Source organism: Sprattus sprattus (genome assembly GCF_963457725.1).
Source record: "Sprattus sprattus genome assembly, chromosome: 6".
NCBI lineage: Eukaryota > Metazoa > Chordata > Actinopteri > Clupeiformes > Clupeidae > Sprattus > Sprattus sprattus.
Genome location: NC_137925.1, coordinates 15,141,395 through 15,160,010, shown reverse-complemented (window position 1 = coordinate 15,160,010; position 18,616 = coordinate 15,141,395). Strand labels below are relative to the sequence as shown.

The 18,616-nt window shown below is 43.2% G+C and overlaps 1 protein-coding gene across 1 annotated transcript in view; it reads left to right on the top strand.

The window, feature by feature from the left end:
- Positions 1 to 5,611: 5,611 nt before the first annotated feature.
- pkp3b (plakophilin 3b) overlaps positions 5,612 to 18,616 on the top strand; it is a gene marked incomplete at both ends in the record, with an annotated part of 33,631 nt that continues 20,626 nt past the window's right edge. The window contains one exon of the mRNA XM_080840113.1: positions 5,612 to 5,837. Coding sequence (XP_080696239.1) covers positions 5,612 to 5,837 — 226 coding nt within the window. The remainder of the gene's footprint in view (positions 5,838 to 18,616) is intronic.

Below are 18,616 nucleotides of genomic sequence, written 5' to 3'. Positions count from 1 at the left end.
GTATACTCCGTATACCTGCGTATACCCTGGACTACACCACTGGGTGCATCTATCACACAGCAAGCAGGAAGTGTGCATGTCATGGGGCAGTGGCCTTCCACTGAGGTAAAGTGTAGTTGTTGGGTCATTGCTATCACACTAATGAGGATCCTGTTGCACTGATCAGGGGGTGCTTAAATGAGGAAACTGCATTTAGCCTAATCAAAGCACAAGGCGAATTTACAGTTTTTTACTCACTTTTACAGTAGTTCACCCACTTTTACTCATTTGAGAGTGAAACGAGTTAAGTGTACCATTTTGACACTACCATGTTGCTTTGTGCAAGAGCTTAAACCCGTTTCAGTTTTGAGTTTGTCGCAAACTGATCTGGTGAGTCCGCTCCAGGTGAATGTCAGCTCAGGGCAGCCTGGTCCAGGGATGATGTATACTTTGGTGTGTCTCCAAAGTTGTGAATCACTTCACTTTCACAGTTGTGATTCTCAAGAACATTGTGAAATAGCACAGTAACCTGGAAGAGCATTCAACCTCTGGGAACGACAACTATTGACACATTGCAGACGTGCCTCATGAGGTGGTGAATGATGAAACGTGGCATTGCCATGAAATGAGATGTAGACTGACACTGAGCAATTGATGGGATACGCTTCACTAAAGTTGTGATTTTGCGGATGACATCCTATTAACACTAACTAATCCACATCAATCAATTCCACAAGTATTAAAAACCATAGATAATTTTGGTAAATTGTCTGGATATAAAGTAAACTATTCTAAAAGAGAAGCTATTCCTCTTAACAATTATACTTTTCAATCACACCTTGGCTCCGCCCCCTTTAGCTGGAAACCAGGAGGAATGAAATACTTGGGAATCAGGATACAAGCCCCTATTGATAAAGTGGTTGAACTAAATACCTCAGCGATACTTAAGTCTATGAGAGATGACGCCAAGAGATGGACTGTGTTACCTTTATCTCTCTGGGCCAGAGCGGAAATTATTAAAATGAATCTTTTACCAAGACTGACTTTTATAATCTCGTCCATCCCACTCAAGTTCCCCACTAACTGGTTTAAGGAGGTTAATAAAATATTGCATGGATTCCTATGGAATTACAAAAAGCCCAGGATTAGCCAGAAAAAACTGAGTGAACCACGGATTAGGGGTGGAATAGCGTTACCTGACATCTACCAGTACTATATTACATTTAATTCACGTTATCCTTTGCAGTGGGCCTATAATACAGAGAGAAAAACTGGAAGCTGGGACTGGTTGGAAGAAAAGATAATCTCAGAACATAATAAAGAGATGACACTAGATAAACTATGGTATAACCCAAAGACTCGAATGAATAACCCAATAATCAAGTTTTCATGCGAAATTGTGAGAGTATTACAAAAATGCTTATCATTTACTGGTTATTCACTACCATCTTGCCCACTGTGGCGAAACTGTTTGTTTGAAGCTGGTGGTGCAACACTTAAAGATAAACAGTGGCAACAGCATGGTTTAAAACAGGTGGGACAAATAATACGGAATGGAAAAATAGTAACTTTTAATTATTTGAAAGCAGAATTTGGGTTGACAGATGTACATTTTCTAACTTATAATAGACTTTATTCCATAGCAAAAGCATTATTGTCAAAGGGTATACAACTGGGAACACACAATGATCTGGAGAACAAATTAATTTTAGCCATAAAAGGAAAGGGCACTGTGTCTTTCATATATAAGCTACTGTCCTCAGTGAAACCATGTGTAAATATACCTATAAAAAGTAAATGGGAACGTGACCTGGGAATGCCCATCTCCGAGTCACAATGGAATGCAGCACTTAGAAAGAGCACCACAAGTTCAAAATGTGTTAGATACAAATTGATCCAGCTAAAAATAATCCATAGAGCCTACATGACTCCAGAAACAGTGAATAAAATAGACCCTTCTGTGTCAAATAAGTGCTGGCATGGTTGTGGCTCGGTGGGGACACTGGCACATATGTTGTGGAATTGTCCTGCTGTTAAGCAATTTTGGCAGGACATTGTTAATATCTTGAACTTAATGTTTAATATATGGATTACCCCTTGCCCAATTGTGTGCCTGCTTGGAAATGGGATAGAAGGATTACAAGCAAGGAAAACACAACATGTACTGTCTCTAGCATTCCTAGTGGCAAAGCGGACTATTCTCTTGAATTGGAAAGAACGCAAGAACAACTGCTTTAACATGGACCACTGGAAAAATGAGTTTATGGACATACTTGCCATGGAGTAGGCTGCTCTAATTCTGGACCCAACGGAGAGGCCTGGTGACACTCAGGGCCCTTTGGACTTTGTGAGGACTCAAATGATATAAAACCCCAAGTAAGAGCACTGCATGGAGGGCTGGAGTGATGTTCTACAGTGCCAGCCTAGACCGGTCACTCACCCCTTCCTCCTTCCCGAAGCAGGGATGTAACATCGACTGGATATACAGTCATTGGGTATATAACTGTGTGTGTGTGGCTGTGTGCCTGTGAGTATGTGTGATTGAGATGTGTGTGTGTGTGTGTGTGTGTGTGTGAAATAGAAATGTGTGCGTGCGTGTGTGTGTCTGTGTGTTATAGAGATCTGTGTGTGTGTGTGTGTGTGTGTGTGTGAGAGAGAGATATATCCATCACCCCTATGTGATACGCCGTTGAACCATGCAAGGTGGAGAGAGTGAATCAGTCCTCCGCCCTTCAGGTCACACACTCCTACATCATACCCATCCTTACCTCCCCTCTCCCTGCAAGGAGGAGCCATCAGGCGGACACACACACACACACACACAAGGAGGAGCCATCGGCGGACACACGCAGACACACACACACACACACACACACAAACACACACAAGGAGGAGCCATCGGGCGGGGATACACACACACACACACATAAGGAGGACATACACAGAACAAACACATCCACTCCCCTGTGTAGCAGGACAGAGTTATCTGAAAAAGCAGAGAGAGAAAGAGAGAGAGCAAGGACGAGAGAAGAAAACGAGTTCAGACAGATAGTGGATGGGAGAGAGACAGTGAATAACAGAGAGAGAGAAAGAGAGAGAGGAGTGAAGAAGAAAAAATAAAGACAGCTGGTCAGAGAGAGAGAGAAGGTGAAGAGGTATAGAGAGAGAGAGAGAGAGAGAGAGAAGGAGAAGAGGTAGAGAGAGAGAGAGAGTGCGTGAGTGAGGCAGAGGCAAAGGGGAAAAGCATCCACATCACTGAAGGAAAACCCTTAATTACAGTTGGACCAGCAGAGCCACAGACCCACTGAGGAACCACAGACCAAAGAACCAAGAACAGTTCCTGTGAGCTTGGCAAGCTGGTTCCGCTCTCATGGTGAGTAACTGCCCTCCCTCTGTCCCCCCACAGAGGTTCCTCTCTGTCAAGTGGTTCAGCGTCGTTTCCACAAGGGTGTAATTTCATCCATAAATTTAAGATTATTTCTCAAACTAAGTACTGGTGTAATTATGTGGAGGGACACAGGCTAAATGGGCTTTCCTGTGGCCTGTCTGTTTCTGGGGGGGTTGACGATGTGCACCATCCTCTTTCTATTCGCCATCGGCATGACCTCTAGGATCACACTCCTCTGGAGAAACTACAGCTGGACACCAGAGCCATTTGCACAATTCAAAAGAGAAAAAGGGCTAATTCTCTCAAAAATGATTAAGGAAGAGCTGAACAGATATCACAACCTTCTCTCTCTTTCCCTTTCTCTCTCTGTCTATCGATCTATCACACTATAGATGCAAGATACATTTGTGTGTATTTGTTATGTGACTGTCTGTGTGTGCCTCTGTGTGTGTGTGTGTGTGTGTGTTTGTGTGTGTGTGTGTGTGTGTGTGTTTGTGTGCGTGTGTGTGTGTGTGTGTGTGTGAGTGTGTCTGTGTCTGTGTCTGTGTGTGTGTGTTCAATGGGATCTGTAAGTGTGTGTGTGTGTGTGTGTGTGTGTGTGTGTATGTGTGTATGTGTGTCTGTGTTTGTGTCAAAGGGTCTGACAGGCCGAGTGTAAGTGTTGCTGCAGCAGGACGCTGGAACGTGCTTAGACATCCATTTCTCCACGCATCATGTCTAATGCAGGGAGACCAGCCGTTTGACATACGGCTCGATCAATGCCATTTATCCATTACAGAGGCCGCTGACTCAGAAACCACACACACACACACACACACCCACATACACACAGTACACACATACACACATACACACATACACACACACACACTCTGCTGAGTCTGGGTGGGTCAGATCTGGACCAAATTTTAGCCTTGATCTGAACCAAACCCAACAGTAAGGGGGGGGTGGGGGGGGGGGGGGGCAGGCAGCTGTCAATCAAGCAGCAGAATGGCGCTATCTCTTTGTGTTAGATGTGTGTGATGTGTTATCTGTGAGGACCATAGTTAGTGTATGTGCATGTATGTTTATTCACTTTTATTTTTACATACAACCAAGGGCATGTATTTAGTTGTTCAAGGTATATATTTAACATGTGCACTAAATCTTTGACACACAGGTCAACCTCAGGATAACAAGTTTAGTGTCCACATTCCTGGCCGACCTGCTCAGAGCTGTGCAGAACTGAGAGAGCTCAAAGCATTGCATTAGGTTAATGTAATCAAACAATGAATTGGCAGACTGATATTATGTGACAGTTCAACGAGGGCTTGATGTCTTGGTAGCATGCTTGACTGAGATCTCATATGGCAGCTAAATGTCAGACAAGCCCATTCAGATTGTTTAGTGCTTATTACAGTCTCTGGCAGTAGCCTCGCCAAGAGAGTAGATTTCCGATTGTCGCAAAGAATGAGGCTTGCGTTACCATGTCCTGAGGGAATCTGAAAGTTACACTGCTAACAAACATTTACTCTCATAGTTGAAATATAGGTGCACCTTACCATTATAAGGATATAAGCTATCTTTGGATTTTGAAGATATAGTAAATATTCTTACAAAATATACACAATACAAATGTACAGTACAACAAATGTTTTCCATTTATAGATAGATTATTAAGAATCACCCTGCTGTTCTAATCTTTAGTTTAGTTTAAACAAATAATGGGCCTATTTGTTGCTGATAGTGTGTTATTCATTACATTACTATTTGCAAATAATTTTCCTAGGCAAAAACTCTGACAGTCCTAATACAGAGACAGTGTAGTTGCAAAGACTCGCTGTCGCCTCCTCCTTATTATTCTGGGATACAATACATATGACGTGCTTTTTTTATTTAGATTTGTTTACTGACCTTGTCGCTCGGACATTTTCTGCTTGTGAGTATACCTAGATAGGTGATCAATGACCGGTCGCTGACTCCGCCCTGGCCCGCCCCAGCGTCTCTCATTGGAAGTCCGAGCAGAGGGGCCGGAGACTCGGTGGGGTATCGGGCTCTTCTGAGTCTGCCTGTGTATGTCAAGACCGACACGCAAGACGGATCAACTTTTCCTCTCTGCTATTGTTGTGGGATGCCACACCCCTTTCACCTTATAATGCGCATTTTGTCGGAGAGTTTTATGCATCGGCGCAAATAAAAGTCATTTCGCAAGGATTACTTGGGACTTCAACACAGTTTTTATTTTGTTTGCTGATTATCTTCATCATGAGTGCCGTCGTGGCCAACGACAGTTTCTTTCTCTCTGCTCTCCAGCCTAACATTTCGGTCACCACCTACGCTGTCCCGTCTGACCACCAGCTCGGACACGGAGGCTCTGCATCGGCCGAAGCGGCTAAAGTCAAGCGGGTCCAGCAGCAGGTTCAGATGCGTCTAGCGGAGCGGTCGAGCGGGTCGCTGCCCCGGACCAACACCCCACAGTACGCCGCTTCAGGTACCTGTTGAATTACTCAATGTTCTGCCTGCACATTGCTCACACATCAGATGCTACTGACTTTATAAATATATATATATAAAAATTGCTTTGGTTCGTTGACTTTTCTGGCAGGTGTTTGTTCAGTAAGTTTAAAAGAAACAAAATAGTGGTTGCCATAGCGTTCTGGTGATGTTGCTCCTCCTTCAGAGTTAGTCAACGTTTGTGGGGATTTGGTAAAATCTGGAAATCCGTTATGTTTGCGGGCGGTCTCGGGTGTATCAGTTTGTGGCTGAGTGGAGCTACTTCTGTGCACCAGCGTGACGACTGGCGTGTGAGGCTGACGTGGTTTTCAGGTCAACGAACACACTGTGCTTCACTTAGGCACACGAGAGTCAACCGCAGAAATACAGATGGCTTGTTGAAATTAAAGTAACCAAACCCAGCCCCTAACGCTTACCTTAATCATTAATTATAGAGTTTCAACAGATAGTTTGATTATAATCTGAGCATCTGTAGATTTTGTGACCAAACTATGAATCACTTATTATTCCACAAGACTAGTGTTACTCTATAACTATGACATCAAGTAGTAATCCCACATATGGGTATACAGTGTTATCCATTTGCCAGAGTTAGTTAGTACCTTTTCATTGTAGAGAAAGATGCTTTATCTGTTTGAAAGATGTCTTTATGTGAAGTTTGTATTGAAATGTCCTGTGAATTCACTGGTTTGGGTTTCTCGTTTTGCCAACAACACACTGTGGAAGCTTTAAGCATAAACACCAATGTTGATTCCTACACAGATGTGTCTATCTGTAATTAATTATATTGTCTGATGAGGCAATCCAGAAAGAAAGTGTGAGTGAAGTCACTGCCTCGCCCTTGGCTTGGTGTGATGCTTGTTTCTGCTGATTGAGTCTAACTTCAGGCAATCAGTTTAGTTAAAGCCCTACACTGGCAGGGGAAAGGCATGTCCTTTGATATGGATCCAGGTTGTCAGCCACCCAGCGACACACCTGCACCCCCCCCCCCCCCCCCCAACACACACACACACACACACACACACACACACACACACACACACACACACACACACACTCATACAAGCAAACACACACACACACACACACACACACACAAAGAGTCAGAGTCAGCTGTCAGCTGTCAGTGATTAGCTGCCTAACTCACTTGCTTGTGTCAGAATTGTAATTACCCCCCAATACTTTTTTTTATAACACACTTTTAGTGAAGTGATTTGGCAGAATAAATACTAAAATTGATCATGCCAATAAAGCATATGAAACTGATACTGACATGTGTGTGTGAGGGAGATTGTTGACCACTGGACCACTCAGTGTAGAAATCTCAAGTTCTAAGTGTAAGAATGTGCATGACCACACCATGTGTTAGTCACCTGTGAGCCAAGTTTTAAAGAAACAGAATTGTTGCATCATGCAGTTAATCATTAGAAATGATGGAAGTGAAAGTGGGCAGAGAGGAAAGATAAGAAATGGATGTTACTGAATAAAACCCCAGCTGACCTATGGGCCTAAAGCACTTTGGCAAATCAGCAAACCTCTGAATTTAGTGCTGTCTTTAGTTATACATTTAAATCATATTGTCCTGAACCCTCCGCTGCTATGAGCACATATTTCAGTCTTACACTGTAATAGAAAAAGAATTTATGAATTTGACATGGACACAACAGTAGCATTTAAACTGCAACATATATTTTGCACAGGCACCATATGCACTGTGTTTAGTGTTTGTAGAGTAACGCTAATTTACAACACTTGTGAGGTAAAAAAAAAAAAAAGGAAAAATAGGTAAAAAAGAAAGGAAAGGAAAACAAGAAATAAAATACAGGTTCAAAAATAAAACAGGTATAAAAATTATATGAAATAAAAATACAGCTGTGTCTATGCAAGGATATTAACTGTGCTTCTCAAAACAGTAAAGTTGTGTTGCATTTTACACACTCAGCTTCTTTAACAGAGAAGACTGATTGTCCAAATGAGGTTTTGTGACAGTTGCTGTTCGTTCAGGCTCTACTGGAGTGCTGCTGTCTTGAGGCATCTCCATGACGCCGGGAGGGAGCCTGACCACGTAGGCGTTTGAAAAAGAACTTTAGGATGGAATAGCTTATGGAGCTTTCAAAGCTAAGCATATTGTGTTTCTCCAGGATGGCAGTGGTGCAAACTTGTGTTGTCCATAATATGTATTGTCCGGTGAAATAGGGATATGATGGGTTTTATAGTTGATTGTGAGGCTGGTGACAGGGAGGTGATGGCCTATGATAGATGTGAGAGTATTGGGATTAAAATAAACAGAGGAGACGTATTTAGATTAGGAGCAACCAGGATGCCACAAGGATGTGAGGATGGATTTACAGGCAGAGAGCAAGAGATGAAACTCAAACATGAGTGAATATTCCTCATGAAACAATAAGCTCTCTGTAGTTTGTGTGGTTTACTTGTGTGGTTTACTTTCTCTCTCTCTCTCTATCTCTCTCTCTCTCTCTCTCTGTCCTCGCTCTCAAATTCAAAATTCAAAAGGAGCTTTATTGGCATGACCATAACGTTCTACAGTATAACCAAAGCATTTGGTAGCAGTCGCAGTGGGAGCACAGTCCGTTTTCCTTGAGCAGCCAGCTTTGTCAGACAACCGTCATGGCCAGGCTGTGTTCACTGAGTCTGTACTTCTGTCTGGCAACGTGGGTGTCAGATTTGTGTCTGTGATTAGGGTTGTATAGGGTGCTAGAGTATAATTTCTATTTAGAATGCAAATAGAATAGAATTTTGTTTAGTTTTTTTGTTTGTTTTCCAGTGGATTATGTTGTTTATCTTCAAATTTGTTCTGTTGCTTTTCTGTTCCTGAAGTGTTAGTGGGGTGTTAGTTTGTATGGGGGGAAGAACTCAGGAGATAAGGACCGGTGAGTGAAGGGACACTCTGACCTATCTCTCTCTCTCTCTCTCTCTCTCTCTCTCTCTCTCTCTCTCTCTCTCTCTCTCTCTCAATTTCAATTCATTTCAGTGTGATTTATTGGCATAACAAACTAGGTAGGCTATATGTATTGCCAAAGCAGTTATACACGGATAAGTAATACAAGGAACAAGACATCTACATGTGTAGACTTACATAGATCTACATGTTTTTGTGTAGACTTACATAAAATAAACAGAAATTAACGGAAAAACAAACAAACAAACAAACCTTACAAACAATACAATATTTACATATGGAAGGTTAAAGTAGTGTCCCTAAGGTTGACATAATGAAATCTATTGTGCTGCCAACGCAGCTGAAGGTCCCTCTCCTGAGAGGATAGCCAAGTGCTCCTGTCTCCCCCTCCTCAACCTTCCCTGTTTGGCAGTGACCACATGTTCTGTCCTGTTTTGGCAGCCAGGCTGCTCTCGGTCTACCTGTTTCATCTGCAAGGTTGTTGTCACTGAGCCTGTACTTAGGCAGAAGTTGCTGCTGTTTCGTATCTCACACAGAGAGAAATACTTTTTAGGGACGGATAGAAGTTCATTGTACTTTAAATACTCTCCCTCCCTCTCCCTCTCTCCCACTCTTCTTTTCTCCCTCTCTCTCTCTCTCTCTCTCTCTCTCTCTCTCCCTCTTATTATTTCTTGTTCGCTCATCTATTCAAAGTTGCTTTGTCATGCTCTGTCTTTTGATACAATGTTGCAAAAGTCAGTATCCCACCACCTCGCTTTTTTCTGCCTCTCTCTCTTTCTATCTCTCCCTCTCTGTTCTCTCTTTCCTTCCCTCTCCCTCTCTCTTCTCCCTCTCATTTTCTCAGCCTGTCTGTCTATCTCTCTCTCTCGCTCTTTTTCCTTCCGTCTCTTCTTGTCTCTCCTTTTCTCTCTCCCTTTCTCTTCTCTACCCCCCTCTGTCTCTTTCTCTTCCTCTCTCCTTCTCTCTCTTATCCCTCCATTCAGCCACGTCTGATGTAATGACTAGGTTGCTGTGTGCTTGTCTGCTGGGGTTTAAGAGCCTGTGAAGTCTCAGGTGCGGCATCTTTTGCACATTAATCCCTAAATGGGTCATCACAGACTGGGCAGAGTCCCCACTGTCAGATAGCATCATTGTGTGTGTGCAGAACACAGGGGAGCACAGTCTCGTGGGACTAGGTATCACTTTTCAAACTTCACACACACCACACACACACACACACACACACACACACACACACACACACGGACAGACAAATACACATACACATACGCACACGCATACGCATACGCATACGCATACGCATACGCATACGCATACGCATACGCATACGCATACGCATACACATACACATACACAAACACATATACACATACACAAACACAAACACATACACACTTACACATACACATACACATGCACATACACATACACATACACATACACATACACACACACACACAATCACACACACACATACACATACACACAAACACACACAAGACACTCACATTCAAGCAGGCACACACACATAAACTCACACACAAACACACACACACACACATGTACACATCCTAAAAGCAGAAAATAGGGCATAATTCAATCACGGCCCCTCTTCTGCTCATACCTGCACACCCTCCCTCGTGATCTTTGACTACCTCTGTTGTCATGGCAATGAATGCTGCCAGCCTCCATTTAAATGTAAATGGCCGGCTGCTCTCCTCCCTTTGGTGTGTATCGCAGCCTGAACAGGCAGTTTATCTAGACCAAGCATTTGTAGGACCCTGGGATGTTGTTGAGCTGAAGTTTACAACTGGCCGTTTTGGTAGTAGGGTGGACAGGGGAGCGTTGTCCCCGATGAAAGCAGTGCTGGTCAGTTAAATGACCTCTATAGCTACTGTATGTTATATACTGTATAACACTGCTGTGGTCCTCTATAGCTACTGTTATACTGTATTACACGACTGTGGTCCTACTGTATGTTATATACTGTATTACACTGTGATGTCTCATAGGATATTCTACCCTCCTCACACAGTAATCTTTTATGCTGGGTTGAAATGTTGGTATAAAAATATGATAATTGGGCAGTACAGAGGATAATTATACAATATCAAAATCAGATGTCTATAATCATCCCCATAACTGTGTGTGAATGCTGGAGTTGAGCTTGATGATTTATAGCGAGGGACTGTAAATCTTGCCTATAATGTGATTACACCTCATGCGTACTCTCTCCACAGTAAGTGAAGACTGAGGGGAACATTTGTTTTTGCTTAAATATAGTTTTATGGTTCTGTTTAGAAGTTTATAAAATGAACTATTGGCTCAGGCCTTAGTTAACTCATTGCAGTTTCAGGGCTTTCCGTTGAGTTTGAGAAATGCTGGGCATTTAACCTTTGACCCCTACGAACACACACACACACACACACACACACACACACACACACACACACACACACACACAGTCCCACTACACTGAGGCTGGTGAGCTATGTGGTCCTTTGTGTGGCTGTAAATGTGTCCTCATAATCTCTCAGTCAGCAGGGCAGGTCTGGACACTGACCTCAGACTCTAACCATCAGCAGTTTGGCAACACACACACACACACACACACACACACACAAACACACACACACACACACAGGGAGCGTCAATAGAGGAAAAAACCTGTGGTTTGTTGTAATACAAGATAAAACTATTACCAGTCAAAGAACATCACAGAGTAACTGTTAGAATCCATTTAAAGTAGTGTTTTTCCCCCAGAAGGGACTTCTAACTCCACACAGTGACAGATGCTGAATATGTTCTGTAAGGGTTTCACAGCTGAGGTGATACATTCCTTTGAGATGCTTCATTGTTCGACCCTAACCCCATCACACACACACACACACACACACACACACACACACACACACACACACACACACACACACACACACACACACACACACACACACACACACACACACACACACACACACACTAACACAGCCCTCTGTTTTCACCTGCCTGTTCAGCTTTCCCAGTTAGGAGGACGGCAGTGTTTTTGTTTGAACTTTTGAATTTGAATGACTTAAAGTTTAGCCTTAGTTTGTTCAGCACGAGCTACCTCCTCAGTCTGTTTCTGTGTGTGTGTGTGTGTGTGTGTGTGTGTGTGTGTGTGTGTGTGTGTGTGTGTGTGTGTTTGTGTGTGTGTCCGCAGACGTTCACGGTGAAAAAAAACTGTCTGACAGTGTTTGCGAATGGTTGCTTTGCTTTGTATTTTGAACGCACCTCTGACCCTGGTGTAGCCGTGTCTCGGTCTGTCTCAGATCTGTCTTACGTCTGTCTTACTGTAGGTCTGGCTCAGCTCTGGCTGGTATCCGGTGGTCAGCTATGTTAGTAAATTGCAGTCTTGTGATCATTCATCCCCTGGTGAATATGAATCAGATTGACCAGGTATGTGAGTTCATTATGTTCGTCTCCCCGTGTGATGTGTGACCCCGCCCCGTGGTGACACAGCCAGTGACTTATCAGAGACTCAGCTGCTATTTTAGACCACAGGCAACGTGTGGAGTATGTCCCAGACAGCCTCTTTAAAGGATACACCACACACACTCACACACACTGATATACACCCTCTCACACACAAACACACACATACACACACACAGTCCTAAATGTTAAAGAGAGGTACGAGTACGGATCAGACACTAGCTTCACCCTGAATCAGCTTGATCATCGTTTCCATTCCTTTCCATCCAGTCCGGTACTGTACTGGTACGTAAAGCATGATGTGATATTCCTGACAGTCCTGTTGGGTTCTGTCGGGCCCTGTTGTGGCATACGGAGCTGATGTGAGGTGATGCGTACGGATTACGCTGGATTCAACCACTGTAACGGTGTGGTGCCATTCTCTTCAGTTCCATAGCAATGAAGCTAAAAAAATACCTCAGCCATGTTGTCAAATTTGGAATTAGAGTTTGCGCAGCAGGGACTCTCTGTGCTATCTGGAGCCAGAGTCTGCACAGAAGAGTTGAGGTCAAAGGTCAGAGGTCAGATGTTAGAGGTCAGGTACACCTACTAATGTGGTAGGCCTGCCCCCTTCTCTCAATACCAAGGCCCGTCATTGAACGTGCAGCAACAGCATGCCAAAATGTGACCATCAGGATATTCATTTTCTTAGCTTTTTACAGTCCTCAGTTGTTACATTTACACTGGTGTAAATGATCAGACGAATAGGCAGCGGTTGCATCCCCAAAGGCTCTTCATTTCTTCTCCCCAGAGAGCATAACCAGTTTCAGCTTTAGATATTCCATTATTAGGGACGCGTCTAAGGAGGGCAAGTATCAGATGAACTGAAAATTCGCTGACATTGATGTGACTAACATTCTAACTCATCATACCGGTACGGAATGTTCTCGTCATGCAGTGGGAGTTAAGAACTCATTATTAAAACATTAGACTTATCGGGAAATCTACAAATAACTTTCCGCAGAGTCTGTTAGTACAACCGACAGCGTCACAGGACAAAAAACAGTGGTTGGTTGGATTATGTTGCCTGACAAGCTCGACCACATGCAACCACAGACTCTGTTACTCCATGTAATGAAGAAGAATGAGTGCGATTCAGGGTCCTGCAGATGGTCTCTTCCAGCAAAGGCTGTCAATCACTTCATTCCCAATCCCAAGTGTATCCACGCCTCAAAAACCCATTTCTAGGGAAAAATAAAAAATATGCAGATATCAGCGTATTAAAATTGGTCGAATTAGACACTGTAGATGTAAAGAAAGTTAAGACGAGGAAAATCACATGGAAAATAGGGTAATTTGTCATTGAAACACATGGGGATGGGCGGAGCTACTCCTTGTACTGTTTCACTTTTTAGAGACGATATGCTGTCTGTTTTGCAATCATAGCTTGGAGTCATGAGAGGTCAGAAGTTCATACAGCCATTTAAGGAGAGGGACCACTGACAGAAATTATCTTTAACTCTGATCTGACCCTGATCTGACCCTGATCTGACCCTGATCTGACCCTGATCTGATAAAGATCAGGCGTTACCTTCTGTGGCATGTTCGTTCACATCACTACAGTAACTGTGTGCCTGCATGTTTAAGTACATGACATGGTTTTCCATCAACAAATGTTTTATTTATTTTATAATGGTTTATTCTATTATTTTATGATTTATTTTTAATGGTTTGAAGGCATGCTGAGAGAGCTATGGTCTACTCCCACAGATTCAGATATTTGAGGATGTCGGATGAACTCCAACACAGCGGTCATTCCCTGACTTTTCTCAAATATTCCAAATCTGTTCCCACTCTCTGTTTATTGAAACCTTTGACATTTCAGTTTGAATAGTTTAGGGTGTCATCTGAGAGACGGAATGTCATTCACACCAAGAATTTCAGTTTTAAAAATGCTCCAAGATAAAGATTTTTCTTAATTAGCTCACACAGTGAGTAGGGGTATAGCAGTGGTTTGTAATATCAGTATCCTCAAGATCCTTAAAGGAGAGGTCCTCAGTTCTAATCCCATACACTTTTTGTCACATTGAGCAAATTGTCCGTTCAGTGTTTGCACTAAAATAAAATCTGGTGTTCGTACACAGTCCAGACTCTGTAAACGGGATTAGTTTTTAGTTATTCACAGAAAAAAAATTTCATTTCATTGTGCTATTGGTTGGGGACTTCCCATAGCGGCCAATCCTTTCAATGTGACATGCAAGTACTCATAGCCAGCGACCTAACCAATATAACAACTGCCCAAACATAGATACAACAACAACGCACAACTGGCTGGAGACAGCCGTAACACGCGTTGCATGTACCCAGGATCCGTAAAGGCCCTGCACAGTACAACATGCTCTGTCTGTAGACCACAAGTGCTAAACACAACAACATGGCTGCTCAACCATAGAATCTTAGCAGCAGGGTACAACAGCAAAGCTGCCTTCATGAGCATTTCATTGGGCTTTACAATCAGGCACCTTCCTTCATCAGTGTTAATTGAAGTAGGCTCACGCCACCTCCAGAAGGCTCAACAGTGGTATCTGGTGTCCAAGAGCCACCCCCCTCCACACTCATGATGGGTTACTTACAATACTGTCACAACCAGAGAGAACAATAAATACACCTCAAGATAAACCTAGGCAAGATTTCACATATCTCAGTTTTAGCTCAGGTTGATTTACGAGCACAGGTAGTCTGCGAGCGCCTCAGCTGCAGCCTCTGGCTCGCTTTCTCAGCGGCCTCAGACAACCCCTTCTAAGCTCATTTGAGTGACCATCCTCGAAAAACCAAATTCCAATAAAAGTGCTGTGGTTGATTTTGCTGCAAAGCCTCAAACAGCTTTCTCCATTGGTCATAGAGCTGGCACAGATCTGGCACAGATGTTGCTGATTTTAGGACGAATCCGGGCTAGATGTGGTCGATTTTTTTGAAACCGGAATGATTTGATGTTTTATCTGATGAATAATGTGTCGACACCGGATGGTCAGGTGTCGATCAGATTCTCTGGGAAGTCTAGCTTGCCAACCATTCCATCGCTCCATATTTCATTTAGTTCCTTAAGGGCAGTCCTACATCATGCACCATGCACAGTTCTCCACAGTAAACGTTATATAGACCTTGTCCAGGATGTGACATATGTAAGGAAATGTTAATTAGCCTTTGTTTTCATCATATACCAAATTAAAGTATTTCACAAGACAGACAGGACACTAAATTACTACTTAGTCAGTGACTGACTAATGATTGACCATGCAGTATGTGTATGTGTGTGTGTGTGTGTGTGTGTGTGTGTGTGAGAGCGTGTGTGTGTGTGTGTGTTTGTGTGTGTATAGCTTGCTACGGGGATTGATTTCCTCCTCTATCTAGGCCAGACTGAAAACAAATAAGTGGTGGCCTGCGAGTCTTGCCTGCATTCCTCCCAGGGCTCCTGCTACGCTGCTCAGAGCTTCAGGTCGCTTTTAATGAACCTGAAGACAAAGAGTTTTCATATGATGTGAACACGCTACGGGACCTGGAACAGAAGCAGATGTTTTTAACATTAGGTGTACTATCTTTCTCTCTCTCTCTCTCTCTCTCTCTCTCTCTCTTTCTTTCTCTTAAGTTCCCTTCATCTCATTCTCTCTATAAATCTCTTCTCCTTCCTCCTTCTGTCTCTCACAATAATAGTCTTTCCTACTCTTTAATTCTCTCCCTCACTCTTTCTTTGTCTCTCTTACTCCCTTTCAATCCAAGTCTCTTTGTCTCATTCTCCCTTCTCACTCTCTCTCTCTTTTTTCTTTCTCTCCCTCTCTCTCTCTCTTAAGTTAAAGGTTTCCCTCTCTTTCCCTCTGCCCCCCTCTCCATTCCTCTCTCTCCGTCTCTCTCTCTCCTTGGAAGCATTCCTCATCCGTCCACACCCTTATCCACCAGCTGCAGTGGCTAAGCCCTAACTACCACATAGCTTTCATCTCTGTTCTGGCCCTGATCTGGCCCTCATCCAGCCCGTAACCTCTCCCCACACAGGCCACAGTAGCGGAGCCTAAACTGCCACTTTGCTTACATCCCTTCCAGAATGTTCTTCCGCTCCGCCTCAAAACCCACTCTATCTCTGCGGACCTCTCCAGCCCGGCCCCATCGCCACATTTCGCTGCTTTTCACATGCCAGGATTCAGGGGGTGGGGTGGGGGGCGTATTGGGAGGCGGGGCCGTAGTTATGGGGCAGCAGGGGTGGGGGGCCTCCCTGATGTTGATAAAAAAAATTCTTTTGTGTTTATGAGTCTTAGGCAGTCTGGGGTCCCCTTTTTAATTTTAAGGTCGCAATGAAGTCACTCTCACATGTTCTTCATTCTCAGAGGATGTTTGTGTAAGGGAGAGGAGAGGAGAGGAGAGGAGAGGAGAGGAGAGGAGAGGAGGATGGGAAGGTTAAAGGAAGGACAGCGTAGAAAAAGACCTCAGATAAGAACATCTCAAATTTGAATTTTAAAAAAAATAGAATAGAGTTAAAAAATGACATCACGCTAGGCTGGGAAATCACGAAACCCAAATCACGAAGTTCAAAACACTCCTTACTGACTTCTGAGTGTTTCCATGGAAACCGATCCACACAAACACAGGCTGCAAGCAACAGCAGTTCAGCTTTTAAAATCCTCCAGGAAAAGAGAGGAAATATCTGTCCTGATAGGCTATTAGAGAAGCATGATATAACAGTTATTCACTAAGCCTAGCTGCTTTAGCCTTTAATAGCAGGCACATAAACAAGATCTGAAGAAAAAGTTGAAGAGAGGCAGGGATGGCTTTGGGTCAAAGATAAGGAGTGTTTTTCATATTAAAGAGGGGATCATTGCTCTTTAATTATCTGGGCTTTTTTTCCTCTGTCTGTTGGTGAGCGTTCTGTGGGAGTGAAACCTTTTGACCGTGAGGATGGGAGTTGGTCTGCTCTTTATCAACACTCCATCAGCCTTCTCTCACTCACAGACTCATCCCTCTGAGTCTTACTCATGTTCTCACGCTAAGAGAGGCCTTTAGGGTTTCACCTACACCAGCTAAATGTATGTATGTATGTATGTATGTATGTATGTATGTATGTATGTATGTATGTATGTATGTATGTATGTATGTATGTATGTATGTATGTATGTATGTATGTATGTATGTATGTATGTATGTATGTATGTATGTATGTATGTATGTATGTATGTATGTATGTATGTATGTATTTTTGTATGTGTGTGTGTGTGTGTGTGTGTGTGTGTGTGTGTGTGTGTGTGTGTGTGTCCAAATGATTTGAAGACAAAGAATTAACAAGAGCATTTCTTTTCATGGAGGTCCTCAACCATATGTATATTTAACTTTTTAGAGTGGTGGTCTCTAATCTTTGGTCACCAGTGGCACTTAGTGGGTTAAATGCAAAATCCAGATTTTAGACTGCAGATGGTGTTGGGGTGGATCCAGCCTAGAATTAGGCCATTAATTAATTAAGTCTCTAGCTTCAGTACATTGTGTCTTAATGTGACAATTTTCAGTCCTTTTCAATCCATTCAATTCCTTCTCCCTCTCTATTGGTAACTAGATAGTGTGGTAGCGTCACTATTTTCAGTCCAGTCTTTTCCCTCCCTGTCAGATCAGGTCTGTAGTGTCCCTCAGGTCTCTTCCACACTGTTAGCCATTGTAATTAAGCCTTGGGTAGAGTTGCACATTCACTCTTATCATTTCCTAGGGCCTCACCACAAAGACGCCTGTTACAGGACCCCCCTGCATCTCTCCTACTTACATCCCCCCTCCCTACCCAGTGCCACAGCCAACATGGCTTCTGGCCAGAGTGAACTACCCCCCTCTTGAATTCTCTATTCCAGTAATTAAGGTGCTGTTCTGTCTTCAGGATCATTGGTTCAGTCCTTATCTGCCTGGCCCTGCATATTGTGTCTATAATAGGTGGCTTATTAATCTACATTTAGAGGTGTGTCTGGTGACACTCAGAAATCACAATGCAGAAATTGTGTGCATATTTCTAGACAAGGGAATTATTTGATGTGGCTTAGGAGATTTTATGGAGGTTAAAAGTATTTCAAAAGACTTTTTATCTTAGAAAATATGGAAAAACAAATAGAGCCTGGTGAAAGTACTTTGCAGACTCTAAAAAGGTCTTGTCAGTAAGTCTCTCAAACGGTCTAGTCGGTAAGGACAAAATGCTCTCTGTCTGTCACTGAATCCCCAAGCAGTTGCTCTTGACAAAATGATGTCACTCAGGTCTGCCTTTGCTCCTTCAGTGGCTTCCTTAGCATGCGTAGCATCTTCCCTCCAAGTTTCTCCTGTTTCACGCTAATTCTCTACCCTGGCGCCTGGGTGTCCATAGGGCCCGG